Here is a 25,144-nt window from a genome sequence, read left to right as displayed (position 1 = left end):
GTGCTGAGGCCTTTTAAAGTGGCAACAAGATTGGACGACATTTGGGACAACAGCGAAATAAATCAGGTTATGCTGGAGCAAATGCTCACAGCGATGATTCAGCAAGGGAAGGATAAAGGATCACATTTGGCTTGCAGCCCTATTGTTGAGGAAGAAGAGGTGGATTTGGAGATGAAGTCATCAAAAGAAGGGACAGGCAAAAACTGCAAAAAAGTTAACTATTTCAGTAGTTGCATGAAGTCCAATCCAAAATGGTCACCAAAGCAAAATGCTGAAGGAAAGGGTGAACAATGTGTCAAAAATTAAAATATAACATTTAATTATATTTGTTAAAATAAGTAGCGCCAGAAAATACTGCAAGTAGCAAAGCATAGAAAAGTTACAACGTACAAAAAAAAATAAAATTGGAATACACCATACACTGCATTACGTTGAGGTTGCTGTGATCATTCATGTATCTTTGCCAAACAATGCTTCATCCGTAGGGTAAAATAATATAACGACCAAGGATTGTACATGGTTGATCAGCTGCACACAGGCCTAAGATCACCATCATCTACTTGACTAGTGGCAGTCTGATGGACGAATCTTGGGTTGGTGGATGCTCAGAGAATGCTACCAACAGTTTTCTGATTTACAGATCTACTGTTGTTGGGGCTGTACTTCAGTGTTTGGCTAGGACTCTTATTTCCAATGAAGAGTAATGTTAATGCTTCAACATACAAAGACATTTTAGACAATTGTGTGCGCCCTACTTTGCAAAAAATTGCTATGCCAATTGCAAGGCAGACCTCCTCATCTGACATCAGTGCCTGACATCCCAAATAGTCTTTAGGTTGAATAGGAACAAATTCCCACATACTCCGTAATCTTATAGAAAGCTTTACAAAAAGGGTGGGGGTACCTATAGCCTCAAAAGAGATCCTAACACAATATCAACATTCATTGTTTTGAGACTGGATGCAAAACAAGCTTATATAAATTTGAAGGCCACATACTTTTCGCCATACAGTGTTGTGTTTTGTAAGATGCAGCGAAGACCGTTTTTCTGTAGCTTTCCTTTACAAGAAAAGGGAAACAAAAACTACTGTAAGTGCCTGGTGGCAGTGGTTACCTTAACATGGAATTCGGCTGGAATGGTCCTTGATCCAATCAGCTGCTTCATCAGGAACTCTTTCCAATTTTCATATTTGGCATGGATAGCTGTACAATGGAAAATATGTAATTTCATTAAGACATTGTTACCCTCTTCTAAAACTCAATACGTAAAATAGGGCTAATTTAAAAATTCCAACAAAAGCCTGGTTTTTGGGCTTCTCTTAAGAATTTTATAGCAGAGTGTAGTAATTTGCAGTAACCATGTATGCAGACGGGTGAACATGGCTAGTGCATGGTACCTTTTATAAGACATTTTGTGTTTTAAATACTATTGAAAATGAAGACTCCTTTATTTGGAGTTGGTGTTTTTTCTTTGTATGGATTTTCCTTCATAGGCACAGTAGGAATCTTTTACTGGCAGAGCTGAGCACATATTTCTCTCTTTTTCTATTCTCTGTGGTAATTTTGTGGGCAGCTAGAAGACTGTGTACACTTTTGCAATGATTTTTTCTTGTTCATTTCTTTCCTAAATGCTAAATCTAACACCTTCGTAGATGGAAATGGCTTTACATTTTGTGATTGTGGAGTCTGTGCCACTCCTACACATGGCTAGCTTTGGACATACACTAACTGCACAATTATTCTTGCTGAAAAAGCCCCCCTCAGCTTATACTCGGGTGAGGTAAAAAAAACACAAAAAACCCCCCGCAATACTCACCTCCCAGCCAACGTCTGTGTCCCCGGCGCGATGATCTCCCCGGCAGTGCAGCAAGCTGCTTGAAAATTCTCCACACTGTCATCTCCCTGCTCAGCTTTGAATTCCCTCGCCGTCAGCGCTGTGATTGGATCGAGCGCCAGCCAATCACAGCCGGCGCTCGATCATTCACAGCCATTCAGTGAATGACATCACTGAATGGCTGTGATTGGGTTATCGAGCACCGGCTGCGATTGGCTGGCACTCAATCTAATCACAGCCGTGATGGCGAGGGAATTCAAAGCCAAGCAGGTAGACGACAGCGGGGAGAATTCTCAAGCAGCTTGCCGCACCGACGGGAAAACCATCACGGCAGTATGGGCATCCACAATGGCCACAGGACTGGAAAAGATCTGTCTTCATCCCTCTACCAAAGGAAGGCGACTTCCAAAATTGCTCCAACTACCAAACAATAGCCCTCATTCCGCATTCAAGCAAGATCCTTCTCAAAATCATACACTAAAGACTGGGATCAGTAGTTGAAGTGGCACTCCCTGACATGCAGACAGGATTCCGCCGAAGTCACAGCACCTGCGACCATATTGCAAACCTGTGATGGATCATGGAAAAAGCTTGAGAATACAAAAAGGCCTTTAACTGCGTCAACCATGACAAGCTGTGACCGGCCCTACAAGAGCTGGGCGTATCGGCACATCTAGTCAAGCTGATAAAATCACTTTATATCAATCAAGTGTGAGAACGCAGTATGGGGACACATACTGGTTTGGATTTGGCAAAGGCGTCCGACACTGCTGCATCCTCTCACCCTTCTTGTTTAACCTATATGCGAAAGTGATCATGCCGAAAATGGACCAAGACGCATTGGAAACCGGGGTGAAAATAGGTGGCAGAAAAATGGGCCTCCCCTGAATGCAAGGACAATAAAAATTATGATGACTGCAAAAAATGGCCAAATTCAAATAAAAATCGATAATGAGGCCATAGAAGGCATGCAAGACTTCATCTTCAGATTGCACATAGCAGATGGAATAAGACTCTGCCAAAGTGTAGAGGATGAGTGTTGAAAGAAGCGGCATTCTGGATCCACAGCACATATTACTTAGAGGGATACACTCAAATAAGTCACAATTGAAACTAGTGCAAATCTTTAAACTCAGGGTAACCAGCAGCATACCTAAGAATCAGGTTTCATTTGTCAGAGGGGTAAATTGTCTTGAAAGCTTTGCCATTAGTTTTTTTCCTTATTTAATTTCTGGAAAATGATTTACTTTAATATACTGTGAAATATCTCCAATTATATGACAGAAAACTAAATGTCAATGAGAAGTGTTCTAATGTAATATGTAGCATGTCAAGCAGCATTACTTACTCTGGGGGGGCACCAAGATTTTGCTATTGATAGCACACCATCCAATGGGATGAATGTCCACCGTTCCTAAATTGCACCAGTAGTTCTGCGTGGAATCATCTGCAAAACCTGCATACTGCAGCAGAGCCTTATAACCTGTTGGGAGGTGAAATTGTTAAAGTAAGAAACTAAAGGCCCATTTAGCCGCAAAGCCGTCTTTTGACCGAGAATCGTTGGCTCTAACCGCACAGACATAGTTTTCATTGACGAGTCATTCATCGTTGTCTTTCAGCAAGCTGAAAGAGAACGATGAGCCTTATCAGGATTGAACGCCAAGTTCTCAGCGGGATACTACTGATATTATTGTTTCAGCTGGTATCCCGCTCTGAAAACACAGCCGGAGTATGAAGAAGTAAGTTGTAATTAATGAAACTTTAATAAATAAAATAATCCCCCTCCACAGACTGCACTAACTAAACTAATCTTTATTAATTTATATATTAAAAACACAGAAAGGGTAACTAGGATGAACACCTAAACACACTTTCCAATAATTCGGATAGATCTCAAAAAATAATAATGATGATCAAGTGACAACCGCTATGGGTTACGTGGTGTATATGCCGGCCCTCTTCTATCACTATGGCCGAAAGCCCACGGATGGATTATCGCTGCGGAATTCGTGGTCAGACAGCTGCCATAAACATGCATTGTTAAACCAGTGAGCACTGCAGAAGTATCGCGGGAATCTGCGTCACCGCCCAGCGCGGTCGCGTAATGCACTGCCCTTGTGCGCTGGCTGAGACGCTTGCGGCAGATCCGGACAGGTGAGTATAGGGTCTCTGGGGGGCATGATGTCCGATTCCGCTGCGATATTTCACAGTCAGAATCCAACCCAGCCATGGGCATCAAGCCTATATCAGTGAGTATTTTGCCGCTTTCTGCGATTTTAATTTAGGTAAAAAAAGTAACTTGTATTTCTGCTACTTATCACATTGACTATCATTTAAGCACAAATTGTTTGAAGAGTTAAAAAGCATTTAAAAGGGCAAATAAACATTCAATGGCTGTACCATTGTGCAAAACAAATCACCCCTATTTTCTCACATACCCCATTTTCCCCAAAATAAGACCTACCCTGATTTTTCAGGCTTTTCGGGGAGGCTTCAAATATAATCCCTTCCCCTGAAAATAAGCCCCAGCTGCATTACATAAAAAAGGAATACATTACCTATCAGGCTCAGTCCAGGTCCATCCCGCTGTTCTCCAAAGCTCCGACGTGCTTCTTGCAGTTCTCGGCCACCCACAGAAGATTACATACTGGTTACGGGATTCATAAATCCCACCTCTAGAAAGCGATGGCTCTGATTGTTCAATTCGTAAGTCCTGCTCGAGAAACAATCAATGCCGCGGCTCAGCCAATAAATCTCGCCTCCACAATGCGATGGCTGTGATTGGTTCTTTGACCGCTTTTCAGCCGGTCAATGCAGCGCTCAATGAACCAATCACAGCCATCGTGTTGGTTCATCGAGAGCTGCATTGATTGGCTGGACTAGAGAACCAATCAGAGCCATCACTTCCTGGTTCATAAGTCCCGCCTGCAGGAAGCGGCCGAGGACTGCAGGATGCACAGTGGAGCTCCAGAGAGCTGCGGGAGGACTTGGACCGAGTCTGCTAGGTAAGTATAATAAGACATCCCCCATTCCTATTGTTTACATATAATATTACAGTGATAAACAATTTAATCTGTGATTTTGTCTGTCATGTACCCTCTGATTTGTAAAGTACTGCACAGTATGCTAGTGCTATCTAAGAAAACACTGTGTAATTAGACTGGATCCAGATGCAGTGGATTTGCTGAAAATTGGCAGTGTTAATTCTGCATTAGAATTCTGCAGCAATTTACAGTATAATTAAATGGGGTTTTCAAATCTGGAGTATTTTAAGGGGTTTGCCCACTACCTTAAGGCCCATTTAGACACAACGATTATCACTCAAAAGATGTCGCTCAAGCGACTTTGAGCGATAATTGTTGTGTTATTTGTAGCCCAAGATGATTGCTCAAGATGAGCGATCACCTTGGGCTGCCAGCAGAGGATGCAGAAGACAAGCGGGGTGTCCCCCCTTGTTGTCTGCATCCAGCTGTTCCCCGCTCCGAGCGCTTGGAGTGGAGGATGCAGAAGACAAGCGGGGTGTCCTCGCTTGCCTTCTGCATCCAACTGTTATCTGCACGGGGCGCTCAGCTGTATAACAGCCAGGCTCTCCGTGCAGAGGATGCAGAAGACAAGCAGGGTGACCCCACTTGTCTTCTGCATCCAGATGTTTTCTGCACGGAGCGCCCGGCTTTTAAACAGCCGAGCGCTCCGTGCCGGGTATGGAGAACAGTGCTGGACTGCTCTGTTCTTCATACTCCACCTGTCATCAGGGAGCAGGATACAGCTGAAACAATAGTATCAGCTGTATCCCACTGTGAATCCCTGATAGGGCTCATTGTCGTCTTTCAGCACACTGAAAGATGACGATGATCGACGGGATAACGAAAACTGCACGATGTCAGTGCAGTTAGACACAGCAATTATCGCTCAAAAGATGGCTTTTGAGTGAATTTTGAGTGATAATCATTGTGTCTAAATGGGCCTTTAAAATTGCTCCACAGCCACTTTGTACTTCCTGGTTACTGCTGACCAGGACATGCGACTGCTGCAGTCAATCACTGGCTATAGAAGGTCACAGCAATCACAGGTCCTGGTCAGCAGCAACCAGGATGTACAGATCGGTTGTACACAACTAGGGTGCTTCAGAGATTCCAGTGTTTTTCACAGCAAATCCATGCTATTCTTGTTGTCAAAAACAGCAGATCTGTGATGGAAAGTTAAAAAAGAAACAAGAGAGATTTGCTTGTTTATAAAATTCATTATGGAAAAGTTCATCTTTTCTAAAGTATTTAATAAAAGGACAAAATATCAGTAAATTACTGAGAAACTTGCTCCATAACTTACATAAAGATAACCACTAGATAATTTTTGTAAACACTACCTGCTATTCTTACAATAGATGAAATCCAATATACCCGACTGGGAAGTACAGCATCTGTATTTAGGCTCTCCACCTTGATACCCTCTGCAATGTCATCCCACTGATCAAAGAGGGGAACCTTAAAACAATGTGTGGCAAGAAAAAGAAACCGTATAACTATATGACTACTGATAAATGAGAAGTACAAAGAAATGTTTTCTCTTAAATTGCAGTAAAATCATTCATGTACCAAAATCTAACATTCTCACCTATCCACGGGAAAGGGATAACTTTAAGACTGGTGCAGATCTGAATGTTAGGACCCCCACTGATCCCAAGAACAAAGGTCTCAATGTCCCCGGAATGGATCGGAAAACGCACACATGTGCTGCCACTGCAGTTATTTCGATGACCGCGCCGGAGATTGCCAAACGCTGGTACTCTACAATCTCCAGCACGGTCATTGAAATGAACGGTATAGCAGTGCAATTGCGTGTCCTCCTCTCCATTCGTGTGAGGACTGCGGAGACTTTTGTTCTCTGGATTAGTGGGGGTCCCAGCAGTCAAATCCGTACCAATCATAAAGTTATTCCTATCCTGTGGATGGGGGATAACTTCAGATTTTGGTGCAACCCTTTTATATAGTACCAAACCAATTAAGAGGTTTCTCTGGGAATTATCCCCTTTGTGACCAAGCCTGTTTGCACCTTGATGACCAGACCAAATTTTGCAAATCTGATATGTGTCACTTTAACATAGAATATCTCTGTAAAGGTTTTGCATATCCAAGTGATTCTGACATTGTTTTTTTCGCTACATGTTGTATTTCATTTAGGTGGTAAAAACAGTCTGATAGAATTTGTGTATAATTATTAAAAGCGCCAAAATTGGGAAACTTTTTTAAAGTTTCAGCGACTATGGCTACGCGTCAGTGCTGACACACGTGTCATAGGTTCGCCACCACGGTCCTACACCAAGCCAACATTGCAAAGGCTCATAGGTGTTAGAATGACAGATACCCCCACAAATGACCCCATTTTAAAAACTACACCCCTTAATGTATTCACTGAGGGCTGTCAAGAGTATTTTGATCCCACAGTTTTTTTTCAGGAGTTAAAGGGGTTGTCCCGCGGGAGCAAGTGGGGTTATACACTTCTGTATGGCCATATTAATGCACTTTGTAATATACATCGTGCATTAAATATGAGCCATACAGAAGTTGTATACTCACCTTCCCTGCGCTGGCGTCCCCGTCTCCATGGTGCTGTCTAATTTCAGCGTCTAATCGTCCGATTAGACGCACTTGCGCAGAAGGGTCTTCTCCCTTCTGGTCGGTCTGGGCACGAGCAGCGTTCTGGCTCCGACCCCTTCTACGCGTCATCGCGTAGCTCCGCCCCGTCACATGTGCCAATTCCAGCCAATCAGGAGGCTGGAATCGGCAATGGACCGCACAGATCCCACGGTGCACCATGGGAGAAGACCCGCGGTGCATCGTGGGTGAAGATCCCGGCGGCCATCTTGGAGGAAAAGAAGGAAGAAGTTGCAGAGAGGGGATTCGGGTAAGTAAAATTATTTTTTTTTATTTCAACACATCCCTTGGGTTTGTCCTGCGCTGAACGGGGGGCCTATTCAAAAAAAAAAAACCCGTTTCGGCGCGGTACAACCTCTTTAATGCAATTTAGAGAAAAATAAAATTTCAGATTTCTGCATATATGTCATTTTTAAGGCAGTTTTTTTTTCTAGAGTGCACATGAAAATGAGGATTTACACCCCAAAATGGATACCCCTGTTTGTCCCGTGTTCAGAAACATACCCATTGTGGCCCTAATATTATATCCATATGCACAAACAAGCCCCAACCAAAAGGAGCAGCCAGTGCCTTTCAAAGCAGAGATTTTGCTTGAAGGTGTTTCAGGCCCCATAGCACACTTGTAGAGCCCTTGAGCGGCCGAAACGATATAGAACCCCCACAGATGACCCCATTTTGAAAACTAGACCCGTTAAAGAATTCATCTAGGGGGGTACTGCTTATTTTGAATTAATCTAAGCAAAGCAGAAGAAAAAATTACGATTTTCATTTTTTGGGCAATTGTGTCATTTTAAAAACAGTTTTTTTGTACAGCACACATTTGAATAAAGACTTGCACCCCAAAATGGATCCCCCTGTTTGTCCTGTGTTCACAAACACAGCCATTGTGGCCCTAATATTATGTCCATACACACAACGAGGCCCAAAATGAAAGGAGCAACCGATGCCTTTCAGAACAAACATTTTGCTTGATAGTGAGTTAGGCCCCATTGCCCACTTGTAGGGCCCGTGAGTGGCCAAAACAATGGAGAACCCCCACAAATGACCCCATTTTCAAAACTAGACCCTTTAATGAATTCATCTGGGGGTCTACTGCGTATTTTGATCCCACAGTTTTTGAATAAATCTAAGCAATACAGAATAAAATAATTACGATTTTCATTTTTGTGGGCAATTGTGTCAATTTAAAAACATTTTTTTTGTACAGCATAAATATAAATGAAGACCTGCACCCTAAATGGATACCCCTGCTTGTCCTGTGTTCAGAAACATACAAGTTGTGGCCCTAATCTGCTTACAGGACACATGGCTCGGCCTATAATAGAGGGAACACCCGTTGGATTTCAGGACACAAGTGAATACATTCCAGGCCCCATTGCTCATTTGTAGAGCCATTGAGTGGCCAAAACGATGGAGAACCCCCACAAATGACCCAATTTTGAAAACTAGACCCCTTAGCGAATTTCTCTAGGGGTGTACTGTGTATTTTGATTCCACAGGTTTTTGAATGAATGTATGCAAAGCAGAAGGAAATAATTACAATTTTCATTTTTTGGGCAATTGTTTCAATTTAAAAACAGTTTTTTTTTGTACAGCACACACATAAATGAAAACTTTCACCCCAAAATGGATACCCCTGTTTGTCCCTTGTTCAGAAACATACCCATTGTGGCCCCAATCTGCTTACAGGACACATGGTTAGGCCCATAATGGAGGGAACACACGTTGGATTTCAGTGCACAACTGAATAAATTCCAGGCCCCATTGCCCACTTCTTCCGAAAAAAAAATGACTTCCTAAAAATAAGCATATGGGCTGCGGGTATATCCGCGGTCATAGAGCACAATGGGCTCTAGGTCGCGGATATTCACGGTAAAATATAACATGCTGTGTACTGTATTCTGCGAGCTAATTCCGACCCGCTAATTGGGGGGAATTGTGTAATCCAATGCATGTGATTGATCCGTAGATTACCGCTGATCAAACGCATGCAGAATCCGTAATTCCTATCCGGTCATAGGATACCGGCCTAATGTTAGATCGATACTTTTTCATCACGTGACCGGGGACCGCTCAACGAGGCCACCGGTCACTGCTCCGAGCACTCAGTGACCGTTGGTCGCACGGAGCAAGGAGATTTAAAATTTCCTGGGCTCCCTGGCTCCTATGAATGTGTCCGGCATTTTGCCGGCGGGTGCATGCGCAGAAGCAGGACGGGTTCATGGAGGATGATCGCATCTGGATTCAAATGCAGAGGCCTCCGAGAAGATGTTTCATCTCCTCTCACTGATCGCTTACTTTTTTAAAAAACTTTTACGTGATCACCATTATGCCCATGGTAATCCCGTGACCAGTAACTGCATACCGTGGCCATCATGCTGACGGGCGCATGCGGCAAAGCCGGGGTAAGGTCCGCGGATCAACATCCCACCAGGGAACAAATCCGGGGACCTTGGGTACATAATTTCTTTAACTTTAACTTCTTAAACTTATTTTTTTTAACTTTATATGATCACCGTTATCCGATGGAAAACGATGATCATGTGACTGGGCACCGCATACAGTGGTCCCCTGTCATATCTCCCTGCACTCGGCTATCTGTGACAACCGGGTGCAGGGAGATTTTGAATTTGCCGGGCTCACTGGCCTTCTGCGCATGCACGCCACATTGGCGCATGCGCAGAAGCCAGCCGTGCGTCCCGAGAGCATGGACATGGAGGAAAAGGGTGAGTATTTTCACCTTCCTTCATGGATCCGATCTATGAGGGGAGGTAAAACTTTGACTTTTTTTTCACTTTTTTTTCACTTTTCCGCGATCGCTGTTATCCATTGGATAACGGCAATCATGGTATTGGGGACCGCTCACCGCGTCCTTGGTGATATCTCCAGCCTCCCGGCTACCTACAGGAGCCAGGAGATTTTCAATTTCCCACGGCTCCGGGCCTTCTGCGCATGCGGCTGACGTAATGCCACCTGGCGCGCATGCGCAGAAGGCCGGCTTCGGTGCCCGGAGGACCAGAACAGTGCGGCAGATGGGGGAGAGTATTCTCAGCTGCCCCCATGGATCCGATCCATGAGGGCAGCTGAATCTTTAACCTTTTAAAAGCTTTTTTGCACTTTTATGTGATCGGCGCTATCCATCGCATAGCGCCAATCGCATTGCCGGGTGGGCCTCCCTGCAGCCAGGGATGACAGCTCCATGCTGTCGGCTACCTGCGGGCACCGACAGCATGGAGCTGTCACGTCCAGAGCCCACGTGGCATTAATCCCTGCAGGACACATGTTTTTACGTCCTCAGGGAGTAAGGCCCTCTTGGGCAAGACGTAAAAACACTATAGGCTGGTCACTAAGGGATTAAAAAACAAGCAAAAAAGTCCACTATCCATGCAGACTGTGAGAAAGCTAACCTAGAATGTAACTAGGAAGTGTTGAAAGCAGCACTAGACTGAAGAGGAAGGGAATGGGACCACGGGTGGGGGGGTGGAGCCTGACAACATTGTTCACTCTTGTCAGGCTGAATGGCACTTAGCCCAATAAAAATAGTGGGTCAGGGCCGATTTTTAAAGAAATTCTCAAATACCCCTTCGAATGATGCAATTCAGATTTTGCAGCAACCAAAATTGTCACTTAGAACTCACATGTCTGAAGCAGCTGACAGGAGCCGCCAGGTAATCACCTTCAGTAATGTATTTTCCCCAGTCAAAGCCTAAAACCGTGACTGCAAGAGAAAAAGCAACATAAAGCATCTACTTCCACAAACACTAAAGACATTCAAGGTTTTTATTTTTGACTTTCTGCTCTCCAGACCAGTTTGCTTTTACGGCATTCACGGTAAAGTAAAAATGACATGTTAACTTAGTTTAGTCAGTACTATTATGACAAAACTATATTTTTTATTTAAAAGTACCCTTTTAATGAAAATAAAGTTTCTCTCAACCCTGGGGTGAGCGAGGGAATGTCTTTTGTGGGGCAAAGTCATTTCTACTATGGTCATTTTTGGGTACATATGACTGTTTGATCACTTTTTATTCACTTATTATTGGGAGAAGGGATGCAGAGTTCACTGTGTGAGATAAATAATGTGATATTTGGGCCACTCACACACATGTGCTCGGCAAAACGCTGTGATTTCGATTGCAGCGTGTTGCTGCGATATTACTTTTGTTTTCAGACACAGGTTCCTGTGCCCGACAGCGGGTTTTAGTGCACCCCATCATGGTGATGGGTGATGAACTGTGCTAAATGCGGTAAAATAGAGCAGACAGCACTCAAAAATTGCGCAGTTAGAAAATGCTGCAATCAAACACTTCTGCAAGGCCCCATTGAAGTCAATGGGAGCGTTATACCATTTTGAACGCTGCGGTTAAAAACACACGTGTGAGAGTGGACTACATTCAGGATTTTTCGGGTGCAGCAATACCACTCGTATTTATTAGTTTACCATTTCGAATTTTTTGTGGGAAAAGTTTTTTATTTTTAATATTTAAAATTTGTTATGTTTAAATATTTAAATTTAATTTTTACATTTTTTTTACACCTGGAGGACTTGAAAATGCGATTAATTGACAGTTGCTACCTGCTCACAACAGCTGTGATCACAGTTAACTTTGATTGCAACTGCTAATTCTTTAAATGTCGCTGTCAGTTTTAACAGCAGCATTTAAATCTCCTGATCAGGATTTGAATGTCCTGAACGGCCCACAGATCACACGGTTGCTGCCTGAGTATTATCGCAGTCTAGGGACGTCTGAAGAACCCCAGGGGTGTCAGGATAGTTTTCCTATTAAAGACATGCCTGTGGCAGACTGTTAAAGCACAGTATAATGCAATACCAGAGTGTTGCCACTCTCGTGTGATAAATAGAAGTAGATAACTGACGAATGGTTTCCTTTGAACACTAACACAGTGTGTAGTAGACATGATGATTAGTCAGCGTAAAATGTCTATTGATTTATAATACACTAGAAGTATTGTGCAGCTGTGATTTAACTCTATAGAGGTTAACGGCTGCATAATTTCATTATGGTAATTGCTGGACAATAGCATGGTGAAAGATGTGTGTTTTATAACTTCAGCCTAATACAAAGTTCCACAGCAGCCTCTAAGAGTTAAAGTCACAATATTATATGTATACTTGTATTCATTATTGTGTGTTTCCCCAGCTCTACCTCCCCTACACTGAAACTTCCCCTCTACACAGAAACTTCTCAAACGAAGACTGCCACGTACACTGAGACTGCATGCTGAGAGGACAAAGTCCACACGAACACTGGACTTGAGAGAAGGTGCGGAGGGAGGCTGGGAATTCTATATGACCCAGCGAATAATAAAATGTATACGTTACTGATTTAATCTGTTGCACGCCCATAAAGGGCAGGTATTATGTGTTTCAATAAAACCTGAGGCTCTGCGATTGTAACTAAAAAAGAGCTGGTTGAGATTCAAGGCTGATGACTTGTGTCCGATTGGTTTCTTTCATTATGTGTGCACACTATACAATTAGGAAGCTACAGAATACCCTGAAACCTGCTGGAGGAAAATATGATCCAGTTCAAGTGTGTAAGGTGGCATTTCCAACCAGGAAAAAAAGACAATACTTACCTATTCCTCCCCCGTCAGTCTTCTTATCACATTTTCTGCTCCCCAATCCCGGCTCCTTGCCTCCAGCCGTCCGGATCCCCTTCTTCCTGTTAGGTAGCATACTTTTGCAGGCTTTCTTCTTCCTACAGGTCAGTGTACGCTACGTCACTAGTCATGTAGCATTCTCTGCCTAGTAGGGAATCCCGAATCCTATGCCGGGCTATTGCTGCAACTGGCGTGTGTCGTGGCAATAGTATATAAACACTCGAGGCAAGACACTGCGCTAGCGCAGCCTGGGCAGTAGCCCGCGTAGGAGTCAGCATTCCCTGCTAGGCAGTGAACACTATGTCACTAGTGACGTAGCATACACTGACCTACAGGAAAAACAAAGTCTGTGAATGTACGTAACATCACAGGAAGAAAAGGATCTGGACGGCTTGAGTAATCAGTGATATAACATGTAATATTGTATTTTTCAAGTAAGGCATCCAGGCCCCTCTTGAACTCTTTTATAAAATTTGCCAGCACCCCATCCACAGGAGAGAGTTCCATAGTCTCACTGCTCTTACAGTAAAGAACTCCCTTCCATGTCAGTGTAGTAACTTCCTTCCTTTAGATTCAGAGGATGCCCCATTGTTACAGTCACAATGTAGAAAGCAAAGATTGGCAGTATCAGTGGTGCAATAAAAAGTCCTTTTGATTCCTCTTAATGATAAAATTGTAACGTTTCGACTCAAGCAGAGTCTTTTTCAAGATTGGATGCTGCCAATCTTTGCTTTCTACCTTGATACTACGTGCTGGGTTTTTTGGATCAGACCCTCCATTGGCTCTGCATACACCTGTCTAGCTGAATACAGCGTGTAATTTGTGCTCTTGGCACTTTTCCTTGTTACGGTCACAGTCCTAAGTATAATAGATGATGGGGGAGATCTCTGTACTGAACCCTGATATGTCTGTACACAGGGGCGTAACTATAGGGGATGCGGTTGCTTCCGCACCCAGAACTCTTACAGGGCCCATAAGGCCTATCTTCTTCATATAGTAAGCCTAGTACTATGAATAAAGCATTATAGTTGGGGGCCCTGTTACCGATTTTGCATTAGGACCCAGAAGCTTCAAGCTAAGTCTCTGTCTATACATACTTATTAGAGCACCCCCGTGTCACAGTTCTGGGTATAACAGATGATGGGAGAGCTCTCTGTACTGACCCCCGATATATTTATACATAGTTATTACAGTGCCCTCTTGTTACAGTCTGGTGTATAATAGATGATGGGAGAGGTCTCTGTATTATCCCCTGATATATCTATACATAGTTATTAGAGTGTTCCCTTCTTACAGTCCTGGGTAAAAATAGAGAATGAGAGAGATCTTTATATTGTACCCTGATATATTCATACATAGTTATTAGAGCGCCCCCTTGATACAGTCCTGGTTATAACTAGAGGATGAGAAAGATCTCTGTACTGAACCCTGATATATTATATATAGTTATTAGAAAGATCCCCCCCCCCTCCCGTTACAGACCTGGGTATAAATAGATGATGGGAGAGATCTCTGTATTGAACCCTGATATATCTAAACATAGTTATTAGAGCGCCCCCTAGTTACAGTCCTTGATATAAACAGATGATGGGAGAGATCCCTGTATTGACCCCTGATATAGCTAAACATAGTTATTATAGCGCCCCCTTGTTACAGTCCTGGGTATAATAGATGATGGTAGAGATCTCTGTATTGTATCCTGATATATATATATAGTTATTAGAGCGCCCCCTTGTTACAGTCCTGGGTATAATAGATGATGGGAGAGATCTCTGTATTGTATCCTAATATATCTATACATAGTTATTAGAGCGCCCCCTTGTTACAGTCCTGAGTATAAATAGATTATGGCAGAGATCTCTGTATTGTCCCCTGATATATCAAAACAAAGTTATTAGGTCAACCCTAAGCCATCTTTCTTCTTATAAGAACACTGCTAACTGTGCAGTAGACTATCTTACCATCCAGTCCGGTGGATGCTCCATCAGTTAGTTGTCCTGGGCCCTGAGAATAAAGGAATGCACCAATTTTGGCCGACCAGGAAGCTTTGTGCAGAACCTTTGCCTTCTTTGTAGGTGGTTTCCCCTTTAGAAGAAATGAACATAAGCTTAATAAAACATTGATTTGATGTCTTCATTTGGACAACGTTTTTTAATTTTGTGAAAAGTATTGATGCTTGAATATAGGAGGGGCGAGGAACCGAACGGACAGTGGATACATTTTCATTATACCGTAGTAGATAAATAAATTACAATTTTAGAGTATTATAAGAAGTGGAAAGTACTTATAAAACCGGCCTTGTGTAGATGTTTTGAGTATCAGTAAATGGTGTGGTGAAGCAACTGTGGGGTAGAAGAGTAGACACGCAGGCCAGCATACATGGGGATATTACCACCATAGACATCATTCCTTAGGGGGTCAACAGAAATCACAGGCACACTAGAAGCTTAGCAGCAACCATGGTCATATTTAAAGCGATGCAGAAGAAATCTTTCTTTAGGCCTCGTTCACGCGGGCGACACGGCATCGCTGCAAGAAAATCACAGCGATATCACATCACTGGTCCATGATATATCGCTGCAGTTTCTCACGGTGATACCGCAACTTTGTAGCACCACATGCGAGGATTTTCGGGGGAGGCTTGAAATATAAGCCCTTCCCCGAAAATAAGCCGTAGCTGAAGAAGAGAAAAAAAATACATATACATCACCTTAGACGCGCTGTCAGCCCGGCCGCATCTTCTCCCCGGGTCCCGGCACTGATCTTCTTCTTCTCTTCTGGCTGGGGATTGAAAAATCCCAGTCTCCTGGAAGCGCTGGCTGTGATTGGCTGAAGCTTAGTCAATCACAGCCAACACTTGATGAATGGCTGTGATTGAATCAAATGCTGGCTGTGATTGGTTAAGTGTCAGCCAATCACAGCCAGCACCTCCAGAAGGCAGGGATTTTTTAATCCCTGGCAAGAAGAGAAGAAGATGATCAGTGCCGGGACCTGGGAAGAAGCTGCGGCCGGGCTGACAGTGCGTTTAAGGTGATGTAGGTGTATTTTTTTCCTGCAGCTAGGGCTTAGTTTAAGCTTTGACAGTAGGATTTCCTACTGTCAAAGTTGCATCGCACTGCACGAAAACCACGTTTTCGTGCGATGCGATGCAACAGAAAGGAAGGATCCATAGGGAAACATGGGCTACAAAAAGTCACGTGTTGCGTGCATATCGCCAGACCCGCGAGATTTATGTGTCAGGTTGTCGCATGCTCGGAATATCGCATGGGTTAAGTAACCCATAGGAAAGCATGGACTTCACATACATGCGATTTATAGCATTGTAGCAACACTACAAAATCGCGCGACTTTGTCGCCCGTGTGAACGAGGCTTTATGGACAGCCACAAACAACACAAATGATAATACCTGGAGCCGGGCAAGAACACTGGCTTTCTTAGAGTTGGATGAATAGCTGCGTGAACAAGAGACGCTGCAGAATCTCTTGGTTTTGGAGAAAAAGGTGTCCCGAGTGCCAACTATCCCACACATTTCACAGATAGCTAGAGTTGTGGGGAAAAGAAGAGTCTTAGGAAGTTTGAAATCTACATTCTTTTAAATACATATCCCAACACAAGCAGCTTCTGTAGGCGAGAAACAGCCAGTGACACTATGCAGACAGTAAGGAAGCACAGAGGTGAAAACTGCGGTAGCATAACAGGAGAGACAACTGTATTATCTGCCCAAAGGACCATAAACTAACGTACGATGCTGTTAGGGCGGAGGACAGGGAGATGGATTTTTTGTGCTTACCCGCTTCCTGGTTCCCACTGCTGAAATCCATGTGAGTCCCATGCGAGTGTTCTCCCATAGACTTGTATAGGAGAGCGAGTGTGCAGGACTCTGAAGACAGCCAGCCTTTTGTACGGCATGCAGACCTCAGGAGCGAGCACCAGGGAGCAGATGAGGATAAAAAAAATACATCACCCAGCTCCCTGTCACTTTCCCTAACACCACCATAACTTAGTTTATGGTGTTTCAGGCAGGTGACAGCTTCCCTTTAACCCTTTCCAATCCACTGTTTTGGTTTTGCAGGTTTTTGCGATAACAGGGGTTATCCTGAAATCCCAAGACACCCATTGCTAACACACCCACTGATCCCTAGAACGGGGTCCCATGTCCCCTCCCCTAACTGCAGGCTTACAACATCCCTCCCCTCACAGTGAGGAGGAGATTGAATGGAGCAATGGCAGCACATGTGCAGTGCTGGTCCATGCACTTTCAATGACACTGCCAAAGATAGCAGAGGTACAAGGGCTGGGCAATTTCTGTTAGCCCCATTGAAGCGAATGCCAGCCATGCATGTTTCGCCATTGCTTCATTGAATGGATAGGGGATAACTTTAGTAATATTATCCCTTGTTGTTCTGAACCTATAAACACAGTAAATGTGAGGCCTGTGAATGCTGGAGACAGTGTGTGAGTGTCTTTGGGACTTCTTGCCCGTCTATCTACAAGACGTGGTGGCAACAGCATGTATCTGGAGGCGTATGGAGTGGGCTGGAGTGAAGGATGAGCACAAGATGAAGGTAGTGGAAATACATTGAGGGGGCTTTCTGGAACATTACTGCCCTGTTTCCCTGAAAATAAGACCTACCCTGGAAAATAAGCCCTACCCTGATTTTCGGGGAGGCTTGAAATATAAGTCCTACCACAAAAATAAGCCCTAGCTGCATCACATTAAAAAAAGGGAATACATTACCTAGCAGGCTTGGTCGAGGTCCCTTTGCTGCTCTCCGGAGCTCCAACGTGCTTCTTGCAGTCCTTGACCGCCCACAGAAGATCACTTCCTGGTTATTTATAAATCCTGCTTCCAGTAAGTGATAGCTCTGATTTCATTCTCAAACACTGCTCAGCTAATAAATGCAGCTCTCGATGAACCAATCACTGCCATCACGTTGTGGAGGCGGGATTTATGAATTGGCCAATCAATGGCACGGCTCAGTGCATCGGAGCTCCAGAGAGCAGCAGGAGGGACTTAGCCTGCTAGGTGAGTATAATAAGACATCCCCCAAAAATAAGACCCAGTGCCTCTTTTGGGGTAAAAAATTAATATATAAGACAGGATCCTATTTTCGAGCAAACATGATATGGATCAGGATAGGTCAACAGTTGACCGTCAGGCTTCACTGCTCAGCTGATATTGCGGACACGGAAGCAGAAAGCAAATAGAACCCGCAATACCAACCTACACTATGGGTGGAGCTGTCTGCTTCCAGCTCTATCCGCAGAAATCCAGAGCGGGAAACCTTCGCTAATCAGCTATTCTATAGATCTACAGATCTAAATTATGGAGATATTCTATAAAATTCACACAATGAGGTGCTTGGCTCTTTGGCACAAAAAGGGTTAACTGGATGTCAAACAAAGGAGTTACTTATCGGAGGACAAACGCAGGCAAGCTACTGCCTCCAACACAAGAGTGACCAGTAAGAGGAGCTCCGGAAGGCCGTGGTCAATGTGTATCCGAGGTCTCTGACCTGCAGCTTCCCCATGGTTACTGAAGGCCTTTTGTTCTTAGGACGGCTTCACACTGGCGTAAGCGCATTTGCTTACATATGTGCTTGATGAGCATTGCGTTTTTGTGTGCACCTGTGTGCGTTTTACTGTACTTTTTGGATGCACATAGTATGTTGAAGAAGACAATGTCCATCTAGTTCACCCTTGTTACTGTCACAGTCCTGGGTATAAACAGGTCATGGGAGAGATCCTTGTATTCTCCCCTCATGTATTTATACATACCCTGTTTCCCCAAAAATAAGACGTGTCTTCTATTAATTTTTGCTCCCAAATATGCGCTACGTCTTATTTTCAGGGGGTGTCTTATTTCGCCGCGGCAAATCCGTCTGTGGGCGCTAATCCCTCAATTGGCCAGCTTTGTGGACGAAATTTCTCAGAAATCTCGTCCACATGGGACAGCAAATCTGCCACGGCAAAGCTGGGAGAAGCAAGTGTTGTGGTGTGGATTCACCGGCCACAGAAACGGAAAAGCGTGCAGCCAGGTTGCTTCAAAACAAGCGGCTGAGTGCCGTGGGTTTTGAAGCAGCGCTTTCCTGGCAGAAATCTCGCTGTTTATCGCTGTGGCCAAACTGCGAGATTTCCACTGGAAATACGCTCTGTGAGAACCCAGCCTTAAGAATCACACACAGGTTGCCTGACTCACACACAGAGCCATAAAAGGATAAGGGCTGTAAAGTAACGTACCTGTCTGCAGATAGAAATTCCTGTACCATTTGTAAGCAGGGATGGTATTGCAGCTTCCGGCCACCAGGGGGAGCTCATCCCAGCAGACATGTACAGCAGGAACAGAACGTACAGTATGGACTTTTCCAGCCAGCAAGGGGAGCTCACAACAGCACACTCGTACAGCACAGCAGGGACAGGATAACAGCAGACTGTCTGCAGAGCTACCTATACATCTGGAGGTAGGAGACAACGGGGATGGTAGCAGGGGACAGGCCTCTTGACTTGCCTGCACACTTACTATCGGGGGGTGCTATTTGGTTGCCCCTTAGCCGTCTTTTTTGCAGGGTGAATAATCCCAATTTTGACGCCCTCTCTGGGTATTCCAGTCCTCTTATTCCATATATTTAGTTGTCCTTCTTTGAACGCCCTCGAACACTGCAACATCTTTCCTGAGCACCGGTGTCCAGAACTGTGTGCAGTATTCCATGTGAGGCCTGACAAGTGCCTTATATAGTGGGAGGATAATGTTCCCGTCCTTCGCCCCTATACCTCTTTTAATGCACCCCAACACTTTATTAGCTTTTACAGCTGCTGACTGGCATTGATTGCTCCAGTTAAATCTACAGTCAACTAGTATCCCCAGGTCTTTTTCCATATCCATTTTCGCTAGCAGTACCCCATTTAGTGTATATTGGTGACATCAGTTTCTCCTGCCCATGTGCATAACCTTACATTTATCAACATTGAACTTCATTTGCTATTTTTCTGCCCAAGCCCCCCAGCTTATCTAGGTTCATTTGCAGCCATACATTGTCCTCTGTTGTATTAATTATCTTGTATAATTTTGTATAGTCTGCAAATGTTGATATTTTACTGTGCAGCTCCTCTATCAGGTCATTGATAAATATATTGAACAGAATGGGGACTAGTACTGAACCCTGTGGCACCCCACTAGCAACGTTGGCCCAATCAGAGTACAAACCATTTATTACCACCCTCTGCTTTCTATCTCTGAGCCAGTTCTTCACCCAGATACACACGTTTTCACCCGACAGCGAGCTGTCTCATTTTATATATCAGCCTATTATGTGGCATGGTGTCAAATTAGAGATGAGCGAGCATACTCGTCCGAGCTTGATGCTCGTTCGAGTATTAGGGTGCTCGAGATGCTCGTTACTCGAGACGAGCACCACGCGGCTGTATTGCCGGCTCCATTGAATTCAATGGGCTAACATCGTTCTTCTCTGCCACAGCTGTTACAGCTTAATAGTGGGACCTGGGAACTTGAGATGCAGCCCAACATGTAGCCCCTCGCCTGCCCTATCCGTTTCTGTGTCGTTCCCATCACTTTCTTGAATTTCCCAGGTTTTCACAAATGAAAACCTTAGCGAGCATCGGCGATATACAAAAATGCTCGAGTCGCCCATTGACTTCAATGGGGTTCGTTACTCGAAACGAACTCTCGAGCATCACTGAAAGTTCGACTCGAGTAACGAGCACCCGAGCATTTTGGTGCTCGCTCATCTCTATGTCAAATGCTTTAGAAAAATCCAGACATACGAGATCAATAGACTCTCCCAGGTCCAGCCTAGAGCTTACTTCATCGTAGAAGCTGATCAGATTGGTCTTACATGATCGACCCCTCATGAGTTATAGCAGTGGTACAAGTCCCTAAATATAAGAAATAACGGTCTGTCTATCATGTCACTTAGTTCCTTTAGAACCCTTGCGTGTATTCTACCTGGCCACGGGGATTTGTCGATTTTAATCTTTTTAAACTGGCTCTGCACTTCCTCCCGAGTTAGGCAGGTGATATTTTGTGGGGGATTCATTTTATCCCCCTGAATCTCGTGTGACATTACTTTTTCCATCGTTAATATATACTTGAGAAAAAACTATTTAATAGATTTGCCTTCTCCCCATCATCTTCTATGATATGTTGTGCGCATTTGTGTGTGCAAAAAACACGGAAGCATGCTCCCATTAATATCAATGGGCAATGAAGTTGGTGCTGATGAAGGACCTGCTCTGATGTACAGAAGTGTCCTGTTGGTATTGCTGCACACCAGGGTCTCCGGCTGACAGCCACGCTGTGTTGCCTCTCTCCCTCTGTTACAGCAGGCATGCTTTCGGGCCCCACCTATACCAGCCACCTTCTTCCTAGCTCTCAGGTAATTCATAACTTAATAAGAACGGTACATTAAGAATTACTAAAATACTGGCATTATGTATCATCATGGGGATTATAACCGCCCCATACGTATATACATCTGTGCCGCCACCAGAACTTTTATCTTTCTGGTCTATACAAGCCCTCTTCTTAAAGGGGTTGTCCCGCGCCGAAACGTTTTTTTTTTTTTTTCAATAGCCCCCCCTTTCAGCGCGAGACAAACCCGATGCAGGGGTTTAAAAAAAAAAAACGGATAGTACTTACCCGAATCCCCGCGCTCCGGTGACTTCTTACTTACCTTGCGAAGATGGCCGCCGGGATCTTCACCCTCGGTGGACCGCAGGTCTTCTGTGCGGTCCATTGCCGATTCCAGCCTCCTGATTGGCTGGAATCGGCACACGTGACGGGGCAGAGCTACGAGGAGCGCTCTCCAGCACGAGCATCCCCATTCAACACGGAGAAGACCGGACTGCGCAAGCGCGTCTAATCGGGCAATTAGACGCTGAAAATTAGACGGCACCATGGAGACGAGGACGCTAGCAACGGAACAGGTAAGTGTATAACTTCTGTATGGCTCATATTTAATGCACGATGTATATTACAAAGTGCATTAATATGGCCATACAGAAGTGTATACCCCAACTTTGTTTCGCGGGACAACCCCTTTAAGGAGTGGTGTAAATTCTGGAGGCTTACTCCAGGTTTTCAGCCGTACCCATCCAAATGAGGAGTAGCTCCAACGCCCCTGTCCTGCATTCTGTCTGCTCCAACTACACACCTACCTGGCTCAGCACCATTCTCATCAGAGACCGTTGCAACAGACAGAAGTTGCAAGTTGGAAGTTTCAGGTGCCTCTACAACTTCTCCAACGCTGGTATCTCCAAGACCAGAACTACTGTCACTCAACGCAGCGTTATGATATTCTCTATCATAACTGTCATCACCAGAAAGTAAATCCAATGCTTCTTCTACATCCATTGCCGATTCTTAACTGCAAAGTACCTGCCAAATGGAAAACACAATATAAAGCCCGTCCAGGACAGCACAAGTCTCTGTGACAACCTTCTCTCATATAGCCTTCCTGGCTTATATTACACTTCAGGTATTTTACACTTAAAACATTTTTACACTGTGTAGTGCTCCTTTACCAGTTTGGAGTAGACAATGCCCCCTACTGGTGAGCAGGTGTAGTTCTACTTCTGCATGAGGGGTAAAAGCTGCAGCTCTGTCCTCCTCTAACCTCACACAGGTAGAAGTGGCTGCAGTTTTATCTAACTTACACATGTCATAAAGGTATGTCAAAAGTATTGATCAGTGAGGGTCCTGCTGCCAAGACCCCCACTGATTGCCAGAACAAGGGGCTGTTCCTTCTCTGCTGTCTTCACTGCTCTTCGGCTCTTCCGGCAGCTAAGGCAGACGCATAGAGGTTATAGAAGGCGCAGCGTGTTCTATCTTTGGGTGGAATGAATCGCCCATTGTTTCCTATGGGATCTTACATAAAAACTGCAGTCTGTACTGTAAGCCAGAGGGGGCACTATACTCTGCATCCCCTTCTAATTCCAGTCATGTACGAGTTGATGGTGAAAGCGTTATAGCTGCTGTGTGAGGTAGCAAAGGTGGTAAGCAGGGAGGTGCGCAGAGTACAGACATATTAGGATAATGTGTGGAGTACAGGGAGACAGCGGGACGGTGTGCAGAGTACAGACATATTAGGGCAATGCGCGGAATACAGGAAGGCAGCGGGATGGTGCACGGTGTACAGACAAATTAGGATAATGCACGGAGTACAGGGAGGCAACGGGACGATGCGCAGGGTACAGACAAATTAGGACAATGTGCGGTGTACAAGGAGGCAGCGGGACGGTGCGCGGAGTACGGATGTATTGGGACGATGAGCGGATTACAGACATATTAGGACAATGCGCAGAGAACAGGGAGGCAGCGGGACGGTGCGCGGAGTACGGACAAATTAGGGCGGTGCACAGAGTACAGACATTTTGGGACAATGCGCGGAAGACAGGGAGGCAGTGGAACAGTGCACAGTGTACAGATGTATTCGGATGGTACGCGGATTACAGACACAGCGGCAGGGGGGGAGGCGGTGCGCAGAGTGAAGACACAGCGGCAGGGGGGCGCGGTGTGCGGAGTACAAACACAGCGGGGGTGGCTTTGCGCGGAGCACAGACACGGCGGCAGAGGGGGGCGGTGCACGGAGTACAGACACGGCGGCAGAGGGGGGCGGTGCACGGAGTACAGACACGGCGGAGGGGGCGGTGCACGGAGTACAGACACGGCGGCAGAGGGGGGCGGTGCACGGAGTACAGAAACGGCGGCAGAGGGGGGCGGTGCACGGAGTACAGACACGGCGGCAGAGGGGGGCGGTGCACGGAGTACAGACACGGCGGCAGAGGGGGGCGGTGCACGGAGTACAGACACGGCGGCAGAGGGGGGCGGTGCACGGAGTACAGACACGGCGGCAGAGGGGGGCCTTGCACGGAGTACAGACACGGCGGCAGAGGGGGGCGGTGCACGGAGTACAGACACGGCGGCAGAGGGGGGCGGTGCACGGAGTACAGACACGGCGGCAGGGGGGGCGGTGCACGGGGTACAGACACGGCGGCAGGGGGGGGCGGTGCACGGGGTACAGACACGGCGGCAGGGGGGGGCGGTGCACGGGGTACAGACACGGCGGCAGAGGGGGGCGGTGCACGGAGTACAGACACGGCGGCAGAGGAGGGCGGTGCACGGAGTACAGACACGGCGGCAGAGGGGGCCGGCGGTGCGCGGAGTACAGACACGGTAGCAGGGGGCGGGCGGTGCGTGGCGTACAGACATGCCGGCAGGGGGACAGTGTGCGAAGTACAGACACGGCAGCGAAGGGGGGGGGGTTCGCAAAGTACAGACACGGCGGGAGAGAGGGCGGTGCGCATAGTACAGACACAGCGGGAGGTGGGGGCGGTGCGCAGAGTACAGACACGGCGGAAGGTGAGGGGGCGGTGCGCAGAGTACAGACACGGCGGAAGGTGAGGGGACGGTGCGCAGAGTACAGACACGGCGGAAGGTGAGGGGGCGGTGCGCAGTGTACAGACACGGCAGAAGGTGAGGGGGCGGTGCGCAGTGTACAGACACGGCAGAAGGTGAGGGGGCGGTGCGCAGAGTACAGACACGGCGGAAGGTGAGGGGGCGGTGCGCAGAGTACAGACACGGCGGAAGGTGAGGGGGCGGTGCGCAGAGTACAGACACAGCGGAAGGTGGGGGGCGGTGCGCAGAGTACAGACACGGCGGAAGGTGGGGGGCGGTGCGCAGAGTACAGACACGGCGGAAGGTGGGGGGCGGTGCGCGGAGTACAGACAGCTGCAGGGGGGTTTCGGAAAGTACAGACAAAGCGGCGGCGGTGGTGGTGCATGGAATACAGACACGGCGAGAAAGGGGCAGTGCGCTGAATACAGATACAGCGGCAGAGGGAGCGGTGCGCGGAATACAGAGAGGCAGGAGAGGGGGCGGTGCGCGGAACACAGACACGGCGGGAGAGAGGGCGGTGCGCAGAGTACAGACCCGGCGGGAGGTAGGGGGCGGTGCGCAGAGTACAGACCCGGCGGGAGGTGGGGGGCGGTGCGCAGAGTACAGACCCGGCGGAAGGT

General features: G+C 46.1%; 1 protein-coding gene across 1 annotated transcript in view; it reads right to left on the bottom strand.

Annotated features, from left to right (window-relative positions):
• The window catches only part of L3MBTL2 (L3MBTL histone methyl-lysine binding protein 2), a 75,724-nt gene that overhangs the window by 47,189 nt on the left and 3,391 nt on the right, over positions 1–25,144 (bottom strand). Inside the window, exons 2-8 of the mRNA XM_066596198.1 lie at positions 22,286–22,505; positions 16,518–16,651; positions 15,072–15,195; positions 11,124–11,203; positions 6,198–6,315; positions 3,183–3,317; positions 1,115–1,203 (exon numbers count right to left, since the gene is read on the bottom strand). Coding sequence (XP_066452295.1) covers positions 1,115–1,203; positions 3,183–3,317; positions 6,198–6,315; positions 11,124–11,203; positions 15,072–15,195; positions 16,518–16,651; positions 22,286–22,481 — 876 coding nt within the window. The 5' untranslated portion in view covers positions 22,482–22,505. The remainder of the gene's footprint in view (positions 1–1,114; positions 1,204–3,182; positions 3,318–6,197; positions 6,316–11,123; positions 11,204–15,071; positions 15,196–16,517; positions 16,652–22,285; positions 22,506–25,144) is intronic.

The sequence above is a fragment of the Eleutherodactylus coqui genome, chromosome 3, assembly GCF_035609145.1.
Source record: "Eleutherodactylus coqui strain aEleCoq1 chromosome 3, aEleCoq1.hap1, whole genome shotgun sequence".
Classification (NCBI taxonomy): Eukaryota; Metazoa; Chordata; class Amphibia; order Anura; family Eleutherodactylidae; genus Eleutherodactylus; species Eleutherodactylus coqui.
The sequence above is the reverse complement of the archived record's forward strand: the minus strand, read 5'-3'. Positions and strand labels throughout refer to the sequence as shown.